Source organism: Typopeltis vanoorti, chromosome 3, assembly GCF_054136105.1.
Source record: "Typopeltis vanoorti isolate ZY-2024b chromosome 3, IOZ_Tvanoo_1.0, whole genome shotgun sequence".
NCBI classification, from domain to species: Eukaryota; Metazoa; Arthropoda; class Arachnida; order Uropygi; family Thelyphonidae; genus Typopeltis; species Typopeltis vanoorti.
In genome coordinates, this window is record NC_143551.1 from 49,865,506 (window position 1) to 49,881,707 (window position 16,202).

The following is a 16,202-nucleotide window of genomic DNA, read 5'->3' on the forward strand; positions in this document are numbered from 1 at the left end:
GGAAGAGGAGGTGTTGCATGTGATGGACAATAATCCAGAGACAAGCACGCGTACCATTGCCTTTGCTATAGGAGTATCTCAATCCAGTGTATTGTGTGTTTTGCGCTCTGAGTCCTTACATCCATTTCATCTGCAACGGGTGCAGTTACTGATGGTCGAAGATTATCCTCAATGTGTGGAATTCGCGCAATGGTTTCTGCAGAAAAGTGCTGTAGACCCAGATTTTCCAACTTGTGTTTTGTTCACAGATGAAGCTTCATTTACCAGTGAAGGGGTCTTCAGTCACCACAATGCTCATGTTTGGGCCCATAAGAACCCATGCGATGTGTGATCACATGCTGCACAACAACGCTTTGCCATTAATGTATAGGCAGGTATCGTCGCTGACTGTTTAGTCGGCCCATACCTGTTACCACCCTGACTGGACTCCCAGAAGTATCGGACTTTTCTGGAAGAAAATCTGCCGGATTTACTGAACAATGTTCCAATGACTGTGCGTCAGCAGATGTGGTTCCAACACGATGGGGCTCCAGCCCATTTTGGCATTTCTGTGTGTCAGTATTTGGACAGGTTCTTTGGGGATCGATGGATTGGGCATGGTGGACCCGTTGCATGGCCCCGTGCTCATCTGATTTATCGAGCATTGATTTCTTTCTGTGGGGGACACTTAAAGTCATGGTGTACGAAATGCCTGTTGCCTCTGATATGGACCTCGTGGTAAGAATCACCATCAGTGCTGCTAATATCCAGGAAACTCCAGGTATTTTCGAAAATGTACAGCAATCAATGCGTCACCGGTTTCAGGCATGCATCACTGCTAATGGTCATAACTTTGAGCACCTGATGTAAAACCATATTATGTATCCAACTACTATTGAACTGTTCAGTTATGCCTAATAAAGTTTTTTTACACTACTTACTGCCTTGTGTTATTTCTGTATCTTTGTGTCCCTGTCAGTACCTTCCAGTGGTGTTTCCGGTCACACTTTCCTATGTGAATATGGTGGATTTTGATATTCTCTACCTCCCCTCAAAGTTTGTATGTGGAATTTTGAACCACCCTGTATATATATACACATATAAATATATATATATATATATATATATATATATATATATATATATAAAAGTTTAGATATGAGGAGGACAAATTACAAAAATAGATAACAGAATAAACAAGGCTATGATGATGGAGTCAGAAGAATACTTCTCTATGGAACAACAGAGAAATCAATCAAAACAATGGAATAAATCAAAACAGTATATTCTAATCAAGTGTGACATATGGATCCAAGAACAAGAGTTAAGGAATGATGTGAAAATTCTGAAGAAAATAGAACTCAGTAATTTTGGGGACTTCAGTGGTGGGACCATATTAAAAATAAATGTACTGGATAGGAACTTTATGTTAAGAATGCATAAGCAGTGATGTATGGTTGTTTAAACTGAGTGGGAGACAAAAGATTGGTAATACAGGTATTTGAAGAAAAGATGGCAGGGAAAAGACCCAGAGGAAGACCAATTCAGTCAACCCCAGACTTATGTTAGGGTTCTGTTCCATCCAGCAGGACGTAAGTCAGATGGGCATAAATCGATACATTAAATCAACAGAATTATAGGGGTTAGGGACTTAACCGTAATAAGTATACTCATTTTAATTTTTAAACCTTATAAAAATTTAATGTACTATTCGTTACTGCCACTATAAAAGAGGAGAATAATTACTGAAATCTTCCTCCACAATCACATCTTCATTACCTTCCCTATGTGAAGAACCAGACTGCAGTTCTTCTGGTGTAACCTTTGTTTTTTTGATGAAAATACCCAATGTGCTTTGTTTATTCCTCTTCTTCTTTTCATTATAAATTTGTTTATAGCAAGCAAACACATCATGTACTTTCCTTTCTACTCATAAGTAGCATTCAACATTGGGGTGCATGTCTTCAGCCATTCTAAGAACATTTCTGCAAGATCCTTCACTGTAAACTGTTTAACTACTTCTTGTTTCTCTTTTCCTCCTTCTTTTTCTCATTCTTCCTCTTCCGTTCCTCCAGTTCAAGCAATTCTTCAGAGGCACTTTGTCCCAATCCATGAGACAGCAATATTTTTAATAGCATGATAAATAATAAATTTAGTCTAATCCTTTATTCAAGTGTAAGTAAACAAAGTTTGCACTTGAGGTATCTTCAGGACTGAGGCAACTTGTGGTAAAGGTGGAGTAAGCTCTCATCACTTGTCTTAGTATCTCCCATAATGCAAAGCACATCTCCTTGCAGACATGTATAATGCTATGCAATACTGGGTAGTGGTCCTTCCCTTAATGCATAGCATTATACATGTCCACAAGTTGATGTGCTTTGCATTATGAGAGATACTAAGACAAGTGATGAGAGCTTACTCCACCTTTACCATGAGTTGCCTCAGTCCTGAAGTTACTTCAGGCACAAACTTTGTTTGCTTACACTTGGATAAAGGATTAAACTAAATTTCTTATAGTCTAACCAAGTGGGAAAAAACTTCCAGCATGATAAATATTGAATGCCTTCACGAATTGCATGAGAGTCTGATCATTTCCTTTAGTGGCCGAAATGGTTTGTGAAAAAGTTGTCCATAGATAATAAGCCTTAAATAATGCAAGAACTCCATGATCCATCGGATGAATCAATGAAGTAGTGTTTGGAGGATGACCTTGATCTCAGGGTGAAGACCTAGAGCACCGATGTAAGGTGATGACCTGGAGCATTATCTAGAATTAATAAAATTTTAAATTCTACATTTTCTTTCACACAATAGCTTTCCAATTCACTTTTATAACAGTTGATTAAGGCATTCCTCAAACAATTTTTGAGTCATCCACGACTTCTTATTGTTCTGATAACAAACTGGAAGATTATGCTTCATAATGTTTTTGAGGGCTCATGGATTCTCACTGTATCATATCACAAATAGTTTCAGTTTATATCAGGGGTCTTCAACCTTTCAGACAGTGCGGGCAACATTAAAAATTTCAATGAAGCTTGCAGGCCGCTAAGCTATACTGCAGTGTTTAGAATTGTAAGATGCTTTCCAGATTCACAAGGAATGCTGTGCATTTGATACTTTACATAAAATCCTATAAAAGTAAACAAACTCAGCTTTAAGAGCATAGGTAGGAGTTGGGTTCATGATAAATAAATACAATCAATACTTGAAAAAAGATAATTTAATGAAGAAAACATTCATTTTTTACAATGTCAATGGGCAACTTGGCAATGTTTTTCCTTGACCAGCTAGTCGATGTTGGCATCAATGTTGGAAGTCGCTATGTGCAGAGTATTCTCGAGATGTTGGCCCATAATCTGAGTTGTCTTGGACTTCATATGCTTCATTCTGGAGAAGAACTGCTCACATAAATACGTTATCAAAGCGCACATCCTCAGAGCATGCCGGCGACGATGATTCAATCTTCTTGCCCTAATAATGTTGACAACAGTCACAATAACTTTCATGACATTCTCAAATCCAATAGTTTTTGCGCACAAATTCTCCTGGTGATTAAACAGTGGTAATGGACGAAATCTTTTCCTTCTAGTCCCAGTTCTTTCTGTAGCAGCACCCCTTCGTTCTTTCCCACCATAGCAGGGGCACCATCAGTTACCACGCCCTCAAGGTTGGTTAAGCTGAAGTCAAAACACTGGAGCGTTTTCTTGGCAGCTTCAAGAATATCAGTGCCTTTCGTCGTCCCCTTTATAGGTACGAACGCTAGCAGTTAGATTGAATTGTTGATCAATGCCACGGACAAAGATAGCCAGTTGTGCTGTATCCTTCACATCAGTACTCTCATCTAAAGCAAGTGAATATGACATAAATTCGGATGAACGTTTTTTTAAAGTTCCTTTAATGTCACTGGAAAGTTCTTTGACATGTTGTGCTACAGTTACCCCAGACAAACTCAGTTTTTTAAAAACACTTCATTATTTGGGCACAGAATATCCCCAGCAGTGATGAAACACTCTTTCACAAACTCGCTGTCCAAGAAGGCTTTTGATTTTTTAGCATTTTTTTCAGCTATTACTTAACTTACTTTGACGCATGCTTCGCTCTCTTCCCTCTGCCTTTTAAACGTACCCTGCTGGCAGTTTAAATCAAATTGGAGATGGTTCACTTTGTCCACATGAAGCCACCCTTGAAGGTGATCGAAATTGGATGCATACTGTGTCTCATGACAAATTAAACAGTGGCTTATCGTCGATTGGCATAAAAAAGTACAAATTGGTCCACTTTTCATCGCTTTTTACTTGTAGACACCATAGTGATGGAAGGTGAACCCAAAAAATGATTCAAAATGGCCATGTAATGGTTATTATCCACTGAATATGTCTCACACTAATGAAAAAAGTTTGGCTATATAAAACCACAATAGGCTATGGCTGACATGACGAACCTGTGTGTGCTTATACATGAATATCACAATGTTCATGACTGATTGACAGACTGTGGATGAGATCCTTTTGTATTTATATGAAAATAACGAAGTATCAAGAACCTTCCAGATGTATCTGGAAGGCACTAGACAGCACACTCGAATGAACTACTACTTCAGCCATCTACCTGCGACGTTAATACTAGTACTTAAGTACCGCTTGGTGCTGGTAGATGGCTGAAGAAGCATGTCTACTTAATATTCATTTTTATTGGATTTTATGTAAAGTATCAAATGCACAGCATTCCTTGTCAATCTGGAAAGTATCTTACAATTCTAAATACCACAGTATAGCTTAGTAGCCTGCAGGATTCATTGAAATTAATTTTTATTTACTCACGTTTTAATATTAAGTAGTTATTTTTTTCAAAATGGCCGGCGGGCCAAGGCAAAGAGCTCTGCAGCCCACCTGTGGCCTGCAGGCCATGCATTGAAGACCCCCTGGTTTATATCCGGTCACATCACCTCCTAACATAATTGCAATATGGTCTTTAACAGCTTTTAAACCAGGCATAGAATTTAGCTTTCTTGTGGATGATTGTCTGCTTAGGTTTTTTTCCAAAACAAGGTCTGGTCCATATCAAATATTTGCTGTGGCAAATACTCCTCCATACTAATTTTATCCAATTTCTCCACAAACTCCTTGGCCGCTTTCTCATCAGCACTTGCAGATTCACCATACATTTTCATATTATGCAGTGCAAAACGCTGCTTGAATCTCATCAACCAACCAGAAGAAGCATTGAATTTGATGTTTGTCATTGGATAGGACTTTGTCATTGCTTCATCACTCTCATCGATTTAATGGAAGCAGATCCTTTTACAGTCTTTACGATTTTATTCTTATTTTTCAAAATGGTCAATCATTGTAGAATGAGATATTCCAAAGACATTTGCAATCACATTGACAGGCTTACAGTACCAGCTTTATTTTGCTTTATAACTTGCAACTTCTTTTCAAGATCAGTTGCTTGCCTCTTTTTCTGTAATTCTTCTTCAGGTTTTTTGATTGGGTGTGTATGGGCCAAGTTGTAGAAAATATTTAATGATAAATACACAAATAGCCTATTTCTCAAACACAAAATCAACAGAGGAACTGCTGAAGACACGTTTGGATTGCTGAGGGAGGTTGCCGCTGAATGTGCGGTTGCAACTGCATATGATGCAATGTTACTAAGCAGGAAACTTTTTACTTTACACTCGCTGGTGTCTTCTTCGAAAGTATACTTGAAAATGTTTATTCCCTTAGGATCACGGACATAACTCGATTCAAAGTTGAAGATGACTGTATATAAATACACTCTGGGTGATTATAAAATAACGTCAAGTGTCAGAGCCCTCTAGCGAGTAATGCATTGGACGAAACACACCAATATTCGGTAGACGTACACAGTGAAACATGGGGATTCGATTTAACGAAAAAAAAAAAAAGTACCAAAGTCGCCAACAGGGGAAATTTTGGCGCTGTTTACGAAGTAAAATACACTACTTTCCATTATCGTGTTTCTTGTGAGCGATCATGGAATAAAAGGAAAGCCTGTGAGATTTCTTATCATTCATAGACGAACTGCTTTTCGATGCCTCTTACCTTAAGTGAGCATGCTTTGTTAGTCAAACTCTATTATCAGCGGAACAATAATGCCAGTGCTTGTCTTCGTGATTTTCGGCATATGAAAAATTTACGAAAAGGACCGTTTTGGCGTAACAAACTTACGAAAACTGATTTGGCGAATTGAAACTACTGGAACTCTACCAGTGCAGGTAGGCAGAGGATGCAAACCAATCAATCAATCACCAACAAGTTAAACAAATTGCAACTGCTATTGTGGAACAGGAGATGATGAATATGCATGATACCAGAAGTGCACGAGCAATATCCTGGCAAACAGATATCGCATACATAACGGTGTGGAAAATCCTACATCATATGTTGAAGTTTCACCCCTATAAAATCAAGTCAAGTTCAAGAATTGCGCCCTGGTGATGTGACCACATGAATCAACTTATCTTTGAGATTCTTAGTGCGCATGGAAGTGGATGATGCACGGCCGTGGCAGATTTTATGGAGTGACGAAGCTATCAAGAAGGTGGGAAAATATTCTGAAGGTTGTTGAAGAAGCTTAGGAATGGAGGAAAGAGTGCTGTAAAAGGAGTTAGAGATGATAAAGGTGACATGAAAACAGGAGAAAAAGATATCCTTGAAGTATGGAGGTAATTACTTTGAAAAGTGCTAAATGAAACAAGCAGTGATATCACAGTGGTAAAAACACACTCAACAGGCATACAGTCAGGAATACGTATCCATACTTGAAGTAGAAAAAGCCATCAAAAGTTTGAAATGTGAAAAGGCAGCAGGAGTAGATGATATTCGACCAGAAATGCTGAAGTATGGTGGTATAAAAGTCTTACAGTGGTGCACTGCATAGTTCAGAAAGCCTGGACAGAGGGATGAATTGCCGATGATTGGAGTAGAGCTCTAATAGTACCCATATATAAAAAGGGAAATAAAACTGAATGTGAGAATTACAGAGCTATTTCCCTACTGAGATGTTCCAGGCAAGATCTATGCAAGTATACTTGAGAAACGGTTGAGAAGAATTGTGGAAGAAAAGCTTGGTGAAGAACAAGCTGGATTCAGGCCAAATAGAGGCTGTCAGGATCAGATCTTCACTTTAGGACAAATAGTCAAGAAAGCATGGGAATATAACAAAGATCTGTATTTAAGTTTTGTCGATTTGAAAAGGTTATATGAAAAGGTGCCAAGAGAGAAGCTATTCAATACGCTACAGTTATATGGTGTCAATGGGGCATTATATCAAGTAATACTTAATCTTTATTTCAGTTGTAAGTCGGCAGTTAGAATTGAAGGAAGTACAGGAAGATGGTTTAATGTTAAAACTGGTGTGAGACAAGGATGTACATTGTCCCCTGTGTTATTCATTATCTATATGGATCACATTATGAAGGAAAGTGGTATTAAACATGATATCAAAATTGGAGATGTTAACGTCAGCTCTTTGCTTAATGCGGATGACGTTATTCTTCTAAATAAATCCGCTACAAGTCTGCAAGATTTTCTGACTAAATTGAATAACTGTTGTAATAGATATGGTATGAAGGTCAGCAATAAAAAGACAAAGACAATGAAAATAGGCAGAATCACTGAAAATGTCAACTGTGTTGTGAATGGAGAACCTGTGGAACAAGTAAAACATTTCAGCTACTTAGGCACAATTTTTACTGAAGATGGTAAATTAAATATAGAAATAGACAACAGAATCAGCAAAGCTGGTATCGTGGGAAGTCAATTGAATAAATTCATATGGAATAAGAAAGAAATTAGTTGGAACACTAAATTAGCTGTATACAAGAGTGTTCAAACCAGTTTTAACTTATGGATCTGAGAGCTGGGTCAGAAGTAAAACACTTGACCAAAGACTAGAGACCGCAGATATGAGAGTCCTGAGAAAGATTATAGGCGTGAACAGATGGCATCAATGGCAATATCATATTAAAAATGAGGATATTAGGAAAGAACTTGACCTTGTCAGCATTCAGAAATGCGTTAGCAGAGCTAATCTCAGGTGGTATGGTCACTTAAACAGAATGGGCGAAGAAAGATTAGCAAAACAAGTGTTCTCCGCCAGGTTGGCAGAAAAATGACCCAGAGGAAGACCAAGATATAGGTGGATTGATATGGTACAAAGTGCCTTAGACGATAGAAATATAACATCTGATAATGTTGGAGTCTTGACAAGTAACAGACTGATTTGGAGAAAAATTGTAGATAGGAAGTTAGTAATGACGTAATTTTTTTTTCCATTTAGTATTATCATATCCTGTACACACCTTGAGGGTAAATGGCAGGAATTTGATGATGATGAAGTGCACTTTTATTTGAACGGCGATATTAACACACGCAACTGTCGCATTTGGGCTGCAACTAATCCGCACGTATGTCTGCAGATGTCTATCCACTCGCCCAAAGTCATAGTGTGGTGTGGATTTACGGCAGCTTTTATCATTGGTCCATACTTTTACGAGGAAAATCACCAAAATGGACCAGTGACCTGTTCTGTTAATGCTAACAGGCATGCCAATATGTTACAGAACTTTGTGGTTCCACAACTGCAGCAAAGAGGATGTCTCGATTCGACCATCTTCATGCAGGATGGTGCCCCACATCACATTGGACTTCAGGTACAGTGTGTTTTGCGACAACATTTCTCTGACAGAAGAATCATTAGTCATGCATTTCCCAAGCCATGGCCACCAAGATCGCCTGATCTCAATCCTTGTGACTTTTGGCTGTTGGGATTTCTTAAAAGCATTGTGTATCAAGGACATGTACCCGATATTCCAACTTTGAAAGATCGAATAACGTTACACATGAGACAAATCAATTTTGATATGTTGCGAGCCACTGTGGAAAATGTCGTGCACCGTATGCAGTTCCTGGAACATTAGAATGGTGGTCATATTGAATCTCATTTGTAATTAAGAATAAATGTCATGAAATTGATGCGTGTGCTAGCTCTCATTTGCCATTTAGTCATTCATTAGTCACACCTACTAAAATTAATTTGGCAGCGCCAAAATTTCCCCTGTTGGCGACTTTTGGTACTATTTTTTCCCGTTAAATCGAATCCCCATGTTCCGCTGTGTACGTCTACCGAATATTGGTGTGTTTCGTCCAATACATTACTCGCTAGAGAGCTCTGAACACTTTACATTATTTTATAATCATCCGGTATATTGGCCTATACTCTGAGACTGTTTTAGAAGACAGGCAAACAAGGGCAGATATAATTTATCAGACACTTAATAATAAACCAGTTTCGAAGATACCTACTAACAGAGTATAATAAAAATTATTGTAGGATTATCATTTCAGTTACTAAATATACTCATGCAATTTCATACACTCTTTTCACCACTTCTAAAAATGCATTTCAGAAAATATATTTTTAAGTATAAATGATAGGAGAGTAGTGAAGGTCACGGATACATATGAATTCATGCTAAGCTGTTTGATCCATCTGTATCGTATAAAAATATCAAATTTATAATTATGTTGGGTTATATCGATCTCCTGTATGTTCCTTGATGTACATTTCAAGAAATGATGAATATGAATTGAAAATATTACAAATTCATTAAAAATCCCTTTTAAAATATATTCTCACCCGCAAATTGGTATTCACTAGAATGGAATCTGGAGTCTCCAAATCAATACAACCTTTTTTTGTTTGGGCTATCTGTGCAGCTATAAGAAAAGTTAAAAAATGATTATATATGTAAAAATTTTAAAATATAAATTTAAAAAGAAATAAACTAGAGCTTACGAATAACACATCAGATAACAAAACAACTAGAGGCAGCACACAGGCTGTAAATGCTAAAGAGCGTTTGCAATTAGGCTTTATGCAATATTTAACTACAATAAAAGATTTTACAGGGAAATAATATAACACAATATATAAGGTCCACAAACAAATTCTGTATCCTTATAATAATATGGTTATAGTATTAATGGAATGTACCATGATGGTTTTTCATCAGGAGATTTAAGTCCATGTCCAACTAGCATGGCAACAGAGATGTTTCAAACTTGAGACATTATCCATTTCCAGTATTTTTCTTACCTATCTTATATACATTATACATGTCACAAAATGACTTTATTAGTGCTGAATGCAAGTTTGTGTATTCTTTATTATCATCTTTAATTGTCATTGTTTCTCCATTGCTCACAATATTAGTTGAAAAATGTGGAAGAGATAGTTGAGGAAGAACAAATTCAGGGCAAAAATCTGTCAGAATCAGATTTTACTTCAGGACAAATAGTTGAGCAATCATATGAATATAATACAGCTGTATTTAACTTTTGTATATCAGGAAAACATTTGAAATTTTGTAGAATCAAAACTAAATAATGGTGAGGAGACCTCCACAGAGCTTTTTAAGCAATGTAGAAAATCAATTGGAAATTCTGACTTTAGGCCAATTCTCAATTTCTCATGGTGATGCACACCATGTTAGTACACTTTGGGTGGATAACGATCGAATGAGGATGGGTTGTCAATTTGGGATTTAACTGAACAAACTGTATTCTGTGCTGGCTTAAACCAAAACAAACTGAAGTTACAACATGGGGAAATTTCATGCGAGATGGGGTATCACCATGTTAAACAAAGTCCTTGCTCCCCCCACCCCCGAGGGGGGGGGTCAGCTAACGGAACAAACTCCAGATCAACATCAGCAGAATTCAACAAGAGCAATAAAAGAAGTATCAATGGGGAAAAAAATGGAAAGAGGAGAATTAGACAAGTATACATCAACATAATTGATGTCACTGACAAACTGAACCAAGACAGACTCTTCTGAACAGCAAATAGAAGATGAAACAATTATATATAATTGTTGATAATTCTCTGATATATACATCAGAGAAAGAAAGGAGCAACTATAGGGCTTAAAGTTGAATATGAGGATAATCTTCTTGAATGGCAAACAATATCAAGTAAAGCTACATGGGCAAGCATAAAATAGCAAACTGGACAATAAGACATACTTGTGTCCAGTGATTATTTTTTTTTTTGGAATGGTATACACATTGGTATGTTGCACTGTCACCTTTATTAACAGTGATGTGATATACAAATCTGGAATCATTTTAATATTCCTGCTAGCAATGAATGCATACCATCACCTATCGTTTTACATAAAAAAAAAAAAAGTGTTGGCTGTACTTATGGTTTCATAACTGGTGATTAGTTTAGGGAATTAACAACGCATATAAAATATATTAATTAAAGGTAACTTTAATGAATAACTTCTATATTTCGACAACGTCACATTGCCATCTTCAGGAATATGAAGATATGGTATGTGCACGCAGGCACTAACACAAAGCAAATGAGGAAGAAAGCAAGAAACTAATATTGTTCCTAAAGTCCTAATAGTGCCCTCTGGCGGGCTAATTTGGTAGTCTTGGCAGTTGGGCTGAAGTTCTCATAATGTAAGTCTCCCAAATTTGGGGTAGTTTCATGCACCCAAATTTGTTGAGGTTAGGAACGTTTTTTAGAGCTGCTGAAGATTCTTTGAATAATCTTTCGTATTTAAACTTGCTGCGATGAATTGTTTTTGTTTTCTTCCAACGAATTTTATGGTGGGTATCTAAGGCATGGTCTACCAGCCCAGAGCAGCTATACTGGTGGAACCAGATGTAGTCTTGGTGTTCTGAAATCCTGATATTTGTTGTTCTGCCTGTTTGGCCAAAGTAGGACAATTTGCAGCTGCAAGGGACCTGGTATACACCAGGTAGGTCTAGGGGAAGTGGTTGGTCTTTGGTAGAGCGGATAAGGGATGCCAACTTTTTATATGGTCTGTAACAGGAAGTAAGGTCATATTTTTTGAGGATATTGGTTATTTTCTCAGAGGTGCCCTGGATGTAGGGGATGGTGATAGACGTGGTGTAATCTTTATTGTGGAGGGGGGGGAGGGGGGTTGTGGTTTACTGGTTTTAGTATTTTTTGGATTTTTTTGGGGTTATAGCCATTGGCTAAGAAAGTGTTGAGGATGTGGTTTAGTTCAGTAGTTAGGGCCTTGTCATCTGAGCAGATTAATTTTGCCCTGTTATATAGTGTTTTTATAACCCCATATTGTTGTGAGGGGGGGGGGGGGGACTGCTGGTGAATGTATCTGCCAGTATGGGTGGGTTTTCTGTGAACAGAGAAAACCAAGGATCCATCAAGCTGGCAGGTGATTAAAGTGTCTAGGAAGGGGAGGGTGTTGTTTTCCTCTTTTTCTAAGTGTGTTAGGAAGGAGTGGAGTGTGTCTGAGCCATGTGGCCAAATAGCAAACACATCATCCACATAACAAAGCCAAATAGTGGGTTTTTGTGGGGCGGAGTTTAAGGCTTTCTCTTCAAATGTCTCCATAAAGAAATTGGCCAAGGGTGGGGAAAGCAGTGAACCCATGGCTGTACCCTCTATCTGTTTGTAGAACTTTCCTTGCCAAACGAAATAGCCCGAGTACATTGTGAACTGAAATAGGGCTGAGATATCGGGAGGAAACTTAGCTTGGATGAGCTCTAGGGTTTCTTTGAGTGGGACATTAGTGAATAGGGAGGAGACGTCAAAACTGACCATTATGTCAGTGTGTTGGAGTGTGGGGTTTTCTATACTGGCTTTAAAGTGGGCTGAGTTTTTTATGTGTGATGGTGTGTTGCCAGTGTAGTGTGTGAGCGTTTTGGCTAAATGTTTGGCTAATTTATATGTTGGGGAATCAATGCCACCCACAATGGGACCCAATGGCACATTTTGTTTATGTATTTTTGGGAGTCCATATAATCGGGGCGGTCTAGAGTTATAAGGTTTTAGTTTGTTGGTGACTTCCACAGGCCAAGAAGTGACCTTCTTAAGGAGTCTGTGGAGAGTTCTAATCTGAGAGCTGGTCGGATTATATTCAATGGGGAGGTAAGTCATATGGTCTAGTACTAAAGCAGTTAGCTTACCTTTGTAGTCTTTTTGATTGAGCACTACAGTGGCATTTCCCTTATCCGCCTTGGTGACTACTATTTTTTTGTTGTTTTTCAATTCTTGTAGGGCAGCGTGATCATCCACGGAGATGCCATCGCATGAAAGGCCCGTCAATACGGCAAATTGAGGTTGAAAATATCGAGGCAAATAAATCGTCTGACGTTCCTAAAACGCTGCCAGGATAACAAAGTGATCCCTAATTGTGTTAAATTGAAGCACCGTTTTACTTCCGAGAAAGCTATGCACATTTATAATCGCACTAGCTTCGCCCTGTTAAGAGAACAAATTACTGCGACGCGAGTTCTCCTGGCCGACGAAAACAAAACCTTACAGGTGCTAGAGGAAGAGCTTTCAGATAAACTCGGCCGTGATCTATGGTCGATACTTCATGACGTCTCGTGCACATCGGCAAAAGAAGAATTCGAAAAAATACGAAGTCAGCGCTTGAAAAAATACGAAAACCTGACAAAGAATTCTACCTCCTTACCACAGCCACCACTCAACACTGTAGTCAACCTCTTGTCTGCAGTTTTAAAGCCTGAAGCACTCACCGCACTTTCACGTGGTCACAATTTCGCCCTAGCTCCTAAAAGAATACCTGCCGAAGATATCATGATCCATATAGAACGTGGGATTCGCAACCTGCCTAACCATATCGCCAACAACGTTAGACTGGATGTAGTTGGTGTTCTCACTAAAGCCAAACCTCCAAAAACCAACTTATCCAAAAACGAATATGCTGCCCTACAAGAATTTAAAAACAACAAAATAGTAATCACCAAGGCGGATAAAGGAAACGCCACTGTAGTGCTCAATCAAAAAGACTACAAAGGTAAGCTAACTGCTTTAGTACTAGACCGTACAACTTACCTCCCCATTGAATATAATCCGACCAGCTCTCAGATTAGAACTCTCCACAGACTCCTTAAGAAGGTCACTTCTTGGCCTGTGGAAGTCACCAACAAACTAAAACCTTATAACTCTAGACAGCCCTGATTATATGGACTCCCAAAAATGCATAAACAAAATGTGCCATTGCGTCCCATAGTGGATGGCATTGATTCCCCAACATATAAATTAGCCAAACATTTAGCCAAAATGCTCACACACTACACTGGCAACATACCATCACACATAAAAAACTCAGCCCACTTTAAAGCCAGTATAGAAAACCTCACACTCCAACACACTGACATAATGGTCAGTTTTGACGTCTCCTCCCTATTCACTAATATCCCACTCAAAGAAACCCTAGAGCTCATCCAAGCCAAGTTTCCTCCCGATATCTCAGCCCTCTTTCAGTTCACAATGAACTCGGGCTATTTCGTTTGGCAAGGAAAGTTCTACAAACAGATAGAGGGTACAGCCAGGGGTTCACCACTTTCCCCACCCTTGGCCAATTTCTTTATGGAGACATTTGAAGAGAAAGCCTTAAACTCCGCCCCACAAAAACCCACTATTTGGCTTCGTTATGTGGATGATGTGTTTGCTATTTGGCCACATGGCTCAGACACACTCCACTCCTTCCTAACACACTTAAACAACCAACACTCCAGAGTCCAGTTCACCTTGGAAAAAGAGGAAAACAACACCCTCCCCTTCCTAGACACTTTAATCACCCGCCAGCTTGATGGATCCTTGGTTTTCTCTGTTCACAGAAAACCCACCCATACTGGCAGATACATTCACCAGCAGTCCCCCCCCCTCACAACAATATGTGGTTATAAAAACACTATAATAACAGGGCAAAATTAATCTGCTCAGATGACAAGGCCCTAATTACTGAACTAAACCACATCCTCAACACTTTCTTAGCCAATGGCTATAACCCCAAAAAAATCCAAAAAATACTAAAACCAGTAAACCACAACCCCCCTCCCACCCCCCATCCACAATAAAGATTACACCAACTCTATCACCATCCCCCACATCCAGGGCACCTCTGAGAAAATAACCAATATCCTCAAAAAATATGACCTTACTTCCTGTTACACACCATATAAAAAGTTGGCATCCCTTATCCGCTCTACCAAAGACCAACCACTTCCCCTAGACCTACCTGGTGTAGGTCTAGGGGAAGTGGTTGGTCTGCAAATTGTCCTACTTTAGCCAAACAGGCAGAACAACAAATATCAGGATTTCAGAACACCAAGACTACATCCGGTTCCACCAGTATAGCCGCTACCCACCATAAAATTCGTTGGAAGAAATCAAAAATAATTCATCGCAGCAAGTTTTAATACGAAAGATTATTCAAAGAATCTTCAGCAGCTCTAAAAAACGTTCCTAACCTCAACAAATTTGGGTGCATGAAACTACCCCAAATTTGGGAGACTTACATTATGAGAACTTCAGCCCAACTGCCAAGACTACCAAATTAGCCCGCCAGAGGGCACCATTAGGGCTTTAGGAGCAATATTAGTTTCTTGCTCTCTTCCTCATTTGCTTTGTGTTAGTTCCTGAGTGCACATACCATATCTTTATGTTCCTGAAGATGGCAATGTGACATTGCCGAAATATAGAAGTTATTCATTAAAGTTACCTTTAATTAATATACTTTATATGCATTGTTAATTCCGTAAACTAATCACCAGTTATGTCTGACCAACGTATAAGCCTTGCTACTGTTATGTCCCTATCTTACGATTTTGTTTGTCTTACAAACTGCCTTCGTCTATATTCTCCTAACTTCTACTTTCAAAACATCACCAAAATTTCTACTAATATCTGAGCTATTCATATCTGTTCCCCGTGGTATCCCTAGTATTTGTGTTTTAACTGCGCCCTTTGGGATATTTAGTTTAAGATATCTTATACATAAACAGAGAAAAGGAGCTCAAATATCTGAAAGTGTAACTATTGCAGTCGTGACACTATTCCTTGTTACTCAACATTAATTCCTTAAACTTCCCGATTCTTAATGTTAATTCCCCGCGTGGTTAGGCTCGAATGTTTCTAAGCAGTGCATTGGATTAGCAATATCAGACAACTTTTTTTATCATCAAACAAAAGGTTTATTATTTCTCTAAACATGGTACATATCAAAATACTCAACTAAATTACTTACACACTAAAATTAGCTTAATACAAGTAGTTGGGCTATGATTCGACAAAAGTTACTACGATCATGCCGCCACAAAATTTCATACAAAACATGAATTCACTTAACATGGAAAGATTAGATCACCACATATTAT

At 38.5% G+C, this 16,202-nt stretch overlaps 1 protein-coding gene across 3 annotated transcripts in view; it reads right to left on the reverse strand.

Moving 5' to 3' along the window:
* Asx (transcriptional regulator additional sex combs) overlaps nucleotides 1-16,202 on the reverse strand; it is a 391,735-nt gene that overhangs the window by 141,434 nt on the left and 234,099 nt on the right. For all 3 annotated transcript variants that reach the window (XM_090415600.1, XM_090415599.1, XM_090415601.1), the window contains one exon: nucleotides 9,649-9,728. In XM_090415600.1, the coding sequence (XP_090271726.1) occupies nucleotides 9,649-9,728 (80 nt within the window). The remainder of the gene's footprint in view (nucleotides 1-9,648; nucleotides 9,729-16,202) is intronic.